At 33.0% G+C, this 9,856-nt stretch overlaps 1 protein-coding gene across 3 annotated transcripts; it reads right to left on the bottom strand.

The window, feature by feature from the left end:
• Positions 1-1,731: 1,731 nt before the first annotated feature.
• Positions 1,732-6,146, bottom strand: LOC107020933 (small ribosomal subunit biogenesis GTPase RsgA 1, mitochondrial). Of its 3 annotated transcripts, XR_001456983.2 has the most exons (6): positions 5,374-6,146; positions 3,715-3,936; positions 3,423-3,620; positions 3,111-3,304; positions 2,033-2,455; positions 1,732-1,882 (listed from the first exon to the last, which is right to left on the bottom strand). XR_001456983.2 is itself a non-coding variant. In XM_015221468.2 (5 exons), exons 1-5 carry the CDS (start codon positions 6,037-6,039, stop codon positions 2,269-2,271), a joined length of 1,467 nt encoding a protein of 488 aa, XP_015076954.1. In that variant the 5' UTR covers positions 6,040-6,146; the 3' UTR covers positions 1,919-2,268. The 3 variants fall into 3 exon arrangements, 2 of the variants coding, with proteins under 2 accessions (XP_015076954.1, XP_015076955.1); XM_015221468.2 differs by lacking the exon at positions 1,732-1,882 and having other exon boundaries at positions 1,919-2,455; XM_015221469.2 differs by lacking the exon at positions 1,732-1,882 and having other exon boundaries at positions 1,919-2,455; positions 3,423-3,617.
• Between the last annotated feature and the right edge of the window lie 3,710 nt (positions 6,147-9,856).

The following is a 9,856-nucleotide window of genomic DNA, read 5'->3' as shown; positions in this document are numbered from 1 at the left end:
ATTTAAATTACAAATTTAAACTTCTCAAATTTGAAATTTAAAACTTTAAAGTTGAAACTTGAAATTTAAAAAATGAATCTTAAAATTTATAAATTGAAACTTTAAATTTGAAATTTTTTTTTGATATTTGAAAATCAAAAATTAAATTTAAAATTTATTATCTAAAGACGTATAATTTCAATAAAAATATATAAATATTTAAAAAAAAGAATCCCCCGTCCCGTCCCATCCCCCCAAATCCCATCCCATCCCGTATATATAGTGGGACGGGATGGGACCTATTTTTGTCCCCCCAATCCCGGTCCCGTGTCAAATCCCCTCTCCCCGTCCCCCGTCCCGTCCCGTCCCCCTTCGTCCCGTCCCCCAGTCCCCTTCCCCGTCCTCTTGCCAGCCCTAGCCTAGCACGGACCGTTTGTGAAGCTGTAGTTGTAACTACTTATCGATAGTATATTGGCCTTTTCCCTTTAAAAAAAATAAAAATCCAAACGATACTAAAAAAAATATATTGATTTAATTAATCAATTTAGTTCAATGTTCAATTTGATTTGATTTCTAGATAAACCTTGAACGGCCTATCATATTCATTTGAACTACTGCAATGCAATACGATCACTATTCAATATCTCAAAATGAGAACTTAAGTCATCAATAACCACTTAAATTTGTCTAGATAGTTCACTTGAACATCTTAATCAGGTGATGCATTTATTTAATATTTAAGCTATTTAAAATAAGTATCTATTAAACATGCATGGCATGAAAAATGCATTTTACAAATATTTCACACATGACCAACAATTTTTAATTTTTAGCTATATATATATATTTTTAATCTTTCTTTTTTCTTCTTTCACCATTACCCATTTCCATATCTGCCGGCACCACCACAACCATTCTGCCGTCATTACCACCTCTATCCACCCTTCTCTTTCTCTCTTATATTCAACCACATCACCCTATTCCCTCACCACTATCATATTCATATGGAAAGCACTACTATTCTTTTCAAAAATAAAATTTTTTTTCTTCACCACTCAACATAAACAAGATAAAAAGGTAGAAAATGAAGATGAATTTAGCTACAAATCAAACAATTTAAAATTTCTTTTTAAAAAATGAGTAATTTCTTTTGGGAAAAGCTCAATTTCAGAATTAACTATGGAAGAGAAAAGCTGAAAAGGTATAGAAATGAAAAAATTAAAGAAGGGTTCAATCTAAAGCTGGAAAATCTCTTCATAAATGATTCATTAATGGTTGGATTTCCTCGAGATTTCTTCCGAATCTGAGACGAGAAAAGGAAAAATAAAGAAATTAAAAAAGAAATATGTAGTATACCATTTCATTTTTTTTCTTTAACAAACATATTTGAATTTACTTTTAGTTGAATTAAGAAACAGTGAATGGATGGAAAGCACTTTGAATAGAAAAGGTTGCAAGGTCGATGGCGGGCAGACAGCCGGACATGCCCTTTTCCTTTTTTTTTTCTTTATAAAATTTTAATTCAAAATGGCACACGTATATCGTTAATTCGTTAATTCATCACATCATCACGAGTGACTTACACATTTATACTTTTAGCTTGACTCAAATTCGAGTTTGTAGAGGTGTTCAATAGGTATAACATTAGATTGATGTATCCAAATAAATTATGCAGACAACTTTGAGCAGTTGTAGAGGACTTAATACTATTTTTTTTTTGGCTATTTTTCCCCACAAGATGCCCTGCAACACTTACCAAAACAATTACTAGTGAGTTTCCAACCCAACACCAAGGAAAGTACAATTTTTACAGTTATTTGTTAAACATCATTTGCCCGCTCGTTAGGATACAATATTCAATCGAAAAAGACGATGGAACTCCAATATAGGGCTTCGTAATATCCTGAAAAAGGGTAAATCATCAACTTCCAGACACGAATAAAGGGTACTGACTATCACTTCATTCATTAGACTACCCGGCATAATAGCATTGCCAAATAATCACAGAAAACATAGATGGAAAAAAATGAGGCACAAGTGAAATGCATATCACCTTTTTCTATCAAATGTACAGCACTAAGTCGTCGTGAGAGCTTCCACAGCATTGAGACACAGTGCCAGCCGAACATTTGTTATCTACAACATCTAGGCAGTCCCGTCGATCACTTTCAGCTTATGAACAAGACGTTACAACAAAATCACTATTTACAAGCCAAGAAGGATTGAGGTGTAAAGGATTCATGCATCCCTACTGAAAATTTTCAGAATCTTTTCAAATGTTTAGCTTTTCTATTTATTTTCTTCCCTCAATGCTCTTAGAATAGGATTGTCATCCTCTAGTGTATCGTCTTCGTCGTCGAGTTCATCCAATTCATCTAGTAATGACTGGTTCACTCTTTTACGAGATTGTCGCCTATATTTCTTGGGCTCTAGCCGCGGTTCTGCTTGCACAACTCCCTTGTCTCCTACTTTGCACCTGCAAGATGTTTTGCATAAATATTTCTGTTTCTTTAGTAAGGGAGGTTAGAATAAAGAAATGCCGAAAAACTACAAGTTTACCAAGCACAACTTTTACTGAGGAAATGTTCTTCTATATACTATCTTTGATTTGTGGAGAAATGTAATCCTTCTCATTGGATTATCTGGTGTAATAGTTATGTCACAAAGCATATCGAATCTCAGTTTCTAGAAAATAATAATCTCAAGAAAGTGTAAATCGGCACTTCATTCTAAAAGTATCATCAGCAAATATACAAATATTAAAACTGCAGGAGATTCAAGGATGGCAACAATGCACTTTTAGAGTTTTCAGTGCGAGTGTCCTTTAATGGCAAAGCTTTACAAGCGCCAATGCCAAACTTAAGCAACCCACTATAAGAATATTTGGTCATCAAACATACACAGAAAAATTTATATCTTATATTCGATACTATAATTTTAAAAAGATATTACATACTTTAAAGAACTCAGAAACACAAGGAACCTGATTACCATACATCTCTTGTACTTGACAGACTCATAGTATTATTATCTCCGACTTCTTACTTTGTGCAGAAAATTTTAAGTTAATACCTTTAGTTGTGTAAAAGTGAATTGATAAATATCAAAGAATAAAGGCATTGCGAACGTACCTAACATCACTTTCTCGTTTAGTTCCAATGGTCCTCAACTGAAACTCCTCCCTGATCTTAATTTCGTCAAGCAACTGAAGATAATATGGGTATCTTTCCCAATCACCTTTTATAAGGCAGCCCGGTTCACCAAGATGCAAGCAATTATTGAATGCACACTTTGCAGGTTCACTATCTTTAAGCACTTTGCGGATCTGAATCCATAGTAATAATATCAGAAGTTACACATGAGATTCACATAGATAGATTGATTCAGATATTATTCACCAAATAAACAAAAATTAGAGACAAAGCAGCGTCATCAGGACAGACCTCCGGAAAATGATGTGCAAGAGAATTCTTTGTCACTTTAATCAAACTAGGCTGGTTAAATCCTGGCGTATCAGCAAGATACCCCCCATCAGGCAATGGAAGCAAAGACACGTGCCTCGTCGTATGCTTTCCTCTGCCACTTCTTACTGACACTTCCCCCACACGCTGCTCTTCATACCACTTGCTCCCTAGAATCTGCTATCATAATAAAGAAAAGGAAACACTAAACCAACGGGTTCTAAACAAAAGAATGTTATACATAATATAAAATGATGAAAAATGATAAACGCACAGGATCAAACCAGTTTTTCTCTTCGACTGCACCAAGAATGTGTTTGTTGTCTCTTAAAGCATTGATCAGGCTGGATTTTCCCACACCACTTGGACCAACAATGACAGATGTTTGTTCTCTCATAATAAACTGGAGTGTATCAAGTCCACGCTTGGAATCAACGCTGCAAAAGATTGGTTCATAGGCCCAACTACGAAGCCTAGATTTCCATGCTTTTATTTCCTGTAGGAGTTGATCACTGGCTTTCAGCGTCAAAGAGAAATGACCACAAAATAGAAACATGAAGGAAGAAAGTAGTATCAAACTGAAGCACATAAAAAGTAGTCAATAGTGCTTGGATGTTGCATGATTTTCTCAGTCAAAACACATTTTTCATAAATAGCTTCTCTGTTTTGTCAGTTTGAGTTCATTCTTTGAAAATATAACAATATGATATTGTATTTTTCACCTCACATCCTAGCCCATTACAAAGGTAATACAAAAGCAAAGACATGTGTATCCCATTCTAAGAAATGGTATATAAATCTAACGTCAAGCATTGCAACTAGTACTTGAGAAAATCAAAGAAGAAATGACAACAAACAAGTGAAAGGATGCATAAAGAAATTAACAAGTACTCACTCACCCACTAGGAGTCATCCCAAGGCATAGTGATGTGCTGATAAAGGACCTGAACTGTGAAATAGATACACATAATTCATTTAACCAACCCAAACAAATTTGGGATTGAGATGTAGTCAGTGGCAGACCTACCCTATTGGGCGGGGGGTCACGGGTACCCGTTAACCTCAGAAATTTCTATGTATAGATGTGTATATACAATGAAAGAATGATCATATATTAAACAAGGACCTCTGAAGCACAAAAGCTAAATGGCCGTGCTGGTGCCCCTCGACCCGTATACTCAGTTACTTGGGATCGAATCTTAGCTACAACATTCCATGATGTGTTCTTTTCTATTTGGAGTTCATCATACTCCTAACTGTTATAAAGGCAAGGCCATAATCTTTTGGATTTTTCTAATAGATCAATCTCAAATTGAAAATCCTATATTATATAGGGATAGTATTTTTGGACTCCAAATTAATGAAAATTATAATTTTGGTCCTTGTTGTATACAATTCAACACATTTAACTTTCAATGAATTAAAATGTGTGTTATTGGACATCGATGTAGGAAATATGCTATATTTGAACTATCTCTGAAAGTATATTACCCTTAAAAAATGATGTTATTAGCTGAAACTTATTTTCAGTTAGTCTTTTCCCTATTAATGTTGAAGCCCCCCGACTATAATATGTAGCATTAAGTAGGGATAAGTAGAGTTTAAATCTCCTCTCTTGTTTTTTCAGTTAATCCTTTTCTAGATGGTTGGAGTATATTGTGACTGCATTTTGTTTATGTAGTTATTTATTAAAAGATGACTACGTTCATGGAAGCACGGGCGACTTTTTACCGCGCCATATTGGCGCCCCCTCCATGCTCAAATCCTGGAGGTAGTTGATTGATATAACAATATGTTCGGTTAGTGTTCATCTACTAGTGGCAAATCAAAATTACTAGCAAGCAACTCAATATATCCAAGTAATAAGTACTTGTCAACTAATCAAATGCTTGAATATATGTGGAGTGAATAGCACTGTATGTGTATTTCTAACCTCTTGAGAAACAAGTTCTGATTTATTCAAGGCAAGAGTAAGAGGAATTCCGGTTGATTCAGCTTCTACGAGGAACCTAGTGAGTGAGAATGGCTCAATTTTTGGCTGATCCATAGAGAACAACACTAGCAAATGATCCACATTAGCTACAGGAGGATCCAAAATCTCTGTCTTCCTCTGAAACACATTCTCAATAGCTCCGCGTCTATCCACCCAATCAATAGAACCTACCAAAACCTTATCCCCAACCAAAACTCTCCTCTTAATCTTCTTCAACACAGCCTTCACCACACACAACAACTCAACTCCAATTTCCCCCGAACCCTTACTGAAGCTTCCAGAAGGATCCACAGAAGTTTCTGGAGGAATATGTTGGACTATAACGCGCATGAAATTCGCTTGTGAAGAGGCTACAGTTCCTACGGCTTGGTCGTGAGAAAGTTGAGGCTTTTCTTCCAGAGAAAGAATAGGTGCCAGAGTAGAGAAATGGTTATTGATAGTTTCACGAGCTTTGAGTAGATTTTTGGTCGGTTGTTGGAGCTTCCTTGAGACATTGTTAGGGTTTTGGCGACGGCCGGCGGCGACGATGAAGGCGGAGAAGAAGCGATGACGAGTGGCGGAAACGGTCAAAGGAAGCCGAAGAAGTGAAAACGAAGCGATCTTCATTTGTGTGAAAGGAAAAATGTAACTTTAGCAGAAAGAGGTTTTGTAGGAGAGACTTGAGTAGAATCCAGTGTGTTAAGACACACACCAACTAATGTAGGTTTAATTTGGACACAAACATGTGATAATGGAAGGAGTTTTTTTTTTTTTTTTTAGTCATCTCCAAATCATACACGCTACCGATTCCGAAGAAAGATTGGAATATCAATCTCATCGATGTCATACCAAATCCCATCAATCGAATCACTTTTTCGAGAAATACGAGACATCTAAGTCATACAAGTAAAGAGATCTATTCATTGATAAGAAAAAGAAAAAACGTGAACGGGAATTGGATTGATGAGAAAATAGAATCCTGGGTCGCGAACAGTGATTCGATTGATGATGAAGAAAGAGAATTCTTGGTTCAGTTCTCCACCTTAACGACATAAAATAGGATTGATCAAATTCTATTGATCCTTCCGAATGAGCTAAGAGAATCTTATTTATTCTCTTTCGTTTTCTTAATTGAAGAAATAATTGGAAAATAACTCTTCAAATATAGAGTTATTTTTTCAGACAATTAACTTTAATCTAATTTCTATTTTACTCTTCAAATATAGAGTTATTTTTTCAGACAATTAACTTTAATCCAATTTCTATTTTACTCTTCAAAAGAAATCTTTCTCTCTCTCGTTAATAGTATATTATTATTTCTATTGCATTCTTATTTTCTTATTTCATATAAATTATTCATTTCTTTTTCCCAATAATTACTTTATATAATTCTCATGTGATAAAAATTTTATTTTTTTTAAATATTTTATTTAATATAAATTATATTTTACTCTAAATTTTTAAATATCGTAAATTGCACAGAAATATTATATAATATATAAATTAATGAACAAATTCAAATAAAAGTAAAATAATTTTACATAAACATTACATAAACACTCAATTTTTGAAATTATTACGTTGCTCCCATAAATGTTCTATTAATGCATTATGGATTTCAAAATGAGCATTTTTATCCTTAATTTTATTATGGCTAGCTAAAAATTGTTCAAATCGGAGATTTTCATCTACCACCATTTCTGTCGTTGCAGTTGGAGCCTCTACGACATCTTGAATTGGTGTATTAAGATCATATCCTCAATTATCACATTGTGCAGTATAATACATGTAATCATTATATCAGGTAGCATTTTCTTTCTCCAAAAACGCGACGGTCTTGCAATAATTGCGAAACTCCGAATGCACGTTCCACATCTTTTCGACATGATTCTTGTTTTATCGCAAACGAATTATTATGTTATGTATTGTATTTTATCTTGTATTTAAATTATTATTTTGTATTGTATTGTTATTTATATTTAAATTAATTTTTTCATTTTAATTTTGTGTATTCTTTATAAGGAAAATTAACAATAAAATAAAATTTTATTATTGGTGAAAATTATTGAAAATATATCAATTGAAATTAAAGTAGTATATATTAGATAATATATTTTTTAAAATAGTATTACATTTAAAAAGAATCATGAATATTATATATTTAATTAATGAAATTTTATGTAAAATAATATGTTAATTGAAAAGTAATAAAAATAATAATAAAATATTGAAAAAGTGAAATAGAGAGTGGAGAATTAATATTCACCTCTCTATAAATGGAGTATAGAGAGTAAAATGGAGAGGGATTGGAGAGGACATTCTCTATTTTACTCTCCAAATATAGAGAATGAAGAGTAAAATAGAGGTAGGTTGAATATAGTCTTAAGCGCCATCCAACAAACGAAATAACTTGTATGTGTTAGATATATAGGGATAAATACATTCAAAGGGGATAAAATTTAGCTATTTATATTTCTAATAAAGATTGCAACATGGGAGATTCATTTTTTTTTGGGACATTGTCCCCGCTGAATTGGTAAAGCAATAGGAAACGTGCTCCATAGACTCTACCCCACCTTGAGACTTTCATCCCCGATTTTCTCTATGGGCAAGACGTTCAGGTACTCTTAAAGGTTTACTACCTATGATGACTTGATTTTTATGTCTTGCTTGTAATATTCCTAATAACTTTGCACCACTAAATATGTAAGAGAAGGAAAATTTTAATGTATAATAAGTAAAGTTAAATGTAGACAAGGTGAGATGACATTTTTTTTATGGGCCTCCATTTACTCAATCAATCTCATTTTATGTGAGATAGTTCGACTCTAATGGAGTTTAAGAAAGAAAGGAAACATTAGATTTAAGTCATCTGCGTCTATTTGAAGTTCTCCGCATATTTCACTTGAACACCTCAATTAAAACTTTTATCTTTTGAACATATGTAAAACTTCAGATGGATTCCTATTTGAATTTATTTTTAATAATCAATCCCAAATATTAAGTGAGTGAGATACACTCGTGATAACATATCACAATCACAAATTAAATTATGACTTATGTCATGTGGGTAATATTACTCTCTCCGTCCCATTTCTGTGGAACCATTTGATCGGGCGCGAAGTTTAAGAAATAATGAAGACTTTGAAATGTTTACTAAATTGCCCTTAAAAAAATAGTCTAAAAGTTTCTCTCTTCTCATAAATGTATTAGAGTACTATTTTTAAAATTAAGGGGTCGTTTGGTTACTGGTTTTCGAATTATGCAGGGTTAAGTTATGTAGGTGCTAGTTATGCAGGGTTTAGTTATGTAGGTAGTAGTTATGTATGTATTAGTTATGCAGGGTTTAGTTATGTTGAGTTTAACTATGCGGGTATTAGCTATGCGAATATTAGTTATGTAGGTATTATTTTGTGATGTAGAGATTACAATACATGCTATTGAATATTAAATTTGTTATAAATTATTAATATATATTATTTACAAATAATAATACATGTTAATAAAATGTGGAATATATTGAACAATATATAATGCTAATATTTGATTAACATATGTACCGTCAAAAGATATACAATCAAATTTTTAATATTAAAAAAATATTTATATTTGCATAAATAAATAAAAACGGTAAGTATATAAAAAGAAATGAAAATAATCTATATATAATAGGAAAACAATAAAGTTTTCAATTAAAAAAAATAAAAGAAATGAAAATGGTCTATATATAAAAAGAAATAAAAAAACAAACATGTATAGGAAAACAGTAAAGTTGTCAATTAAAAAAATAAAATAAATTAATAGGGTAAATTTGTAATTTATCATTTTAACACATGTATAACTTATATCCACATAACTTATTTCACCTTCTACCCTCATAACTTTATACATAGATTCTCTCATAAGTTATGTTTGTATTAATTATGTAGGACTACAAAAAATGCAACCAAACACCGTATAAATTAATACATGAATAACTTTTATACAACATTTAATTCTTACCAATCAATCATGGGATAAGTTATGTTGACTTTTATATCTGTAACGACCTGTTTAGTCGTTTTGAGCAGTAGAGTTTATTCTGGTAATAACTGTCAGGGTCGATGGATTTCACGACGGACCGTCGTGGGCACGACGGACCGTCGAGGGGGTCTCGTTCCAACACACTTAGAATCTGAAAATTTGGGTACTGAGATCGACTCTCTGAACTTCACGACGGAATGGCAGGACGGACCGTCGTTGGCACGACGGACCGTCACAAATCTTCCCACGGAATTAACTCTCTGAACTTTGTGACGGACATGCAGGACGGACCGTCACAGTCACAGACTGCGTAACCCTGACTGGGTCGGATTTCTGTTAAAGTTTTTTTAAAGGGGCGTTTTGGACTATTCATGCTTATAATTATAAAGTTAGTGGGTTAATATTAATAATTCAATTACTT

This window comes from Solanum pennellii, chromosome 5, assembly GCF_001406875.1.
Source record: "Solanum pennellii chromosome 5, SPENNV200".
In the NCBI taxonomy this organism is placed as follows: Eukaryota; Viridiplantae; Streptophyta; class Magnoliopsida; order Solanales; family Solanaceae; genus Solanum; species Solanum pennellii.
This window is presented reverse-complemented; position numbering and strand designations above follow the sequence as displayed.

Bases quoted from the DNA above. Each gene is read 5' to 3' on its own strand.
- LOC107020933 (XM_015221468.2), bottom strand. From the start codon at position 6,039: ATGAAGATCGCTTCGTTTTCACTTCTTCGGCTTCCTTTGACCGTTTCC. The intron at 3,937-5,373 runs GTTAGAAATACA...CAACTCCTACAG, and splicing joins CAGAACTTGTTTCTCAAGAG to GAAATAAAAGCATGGAAATC. The intron at 3,621-3,714 runs GTGCGTTTATCA...TTATTATGATAG, and splicing joins AGAAAAACTGGTTTGATCCT to CAGATTCTAGGGAGCAAGTG.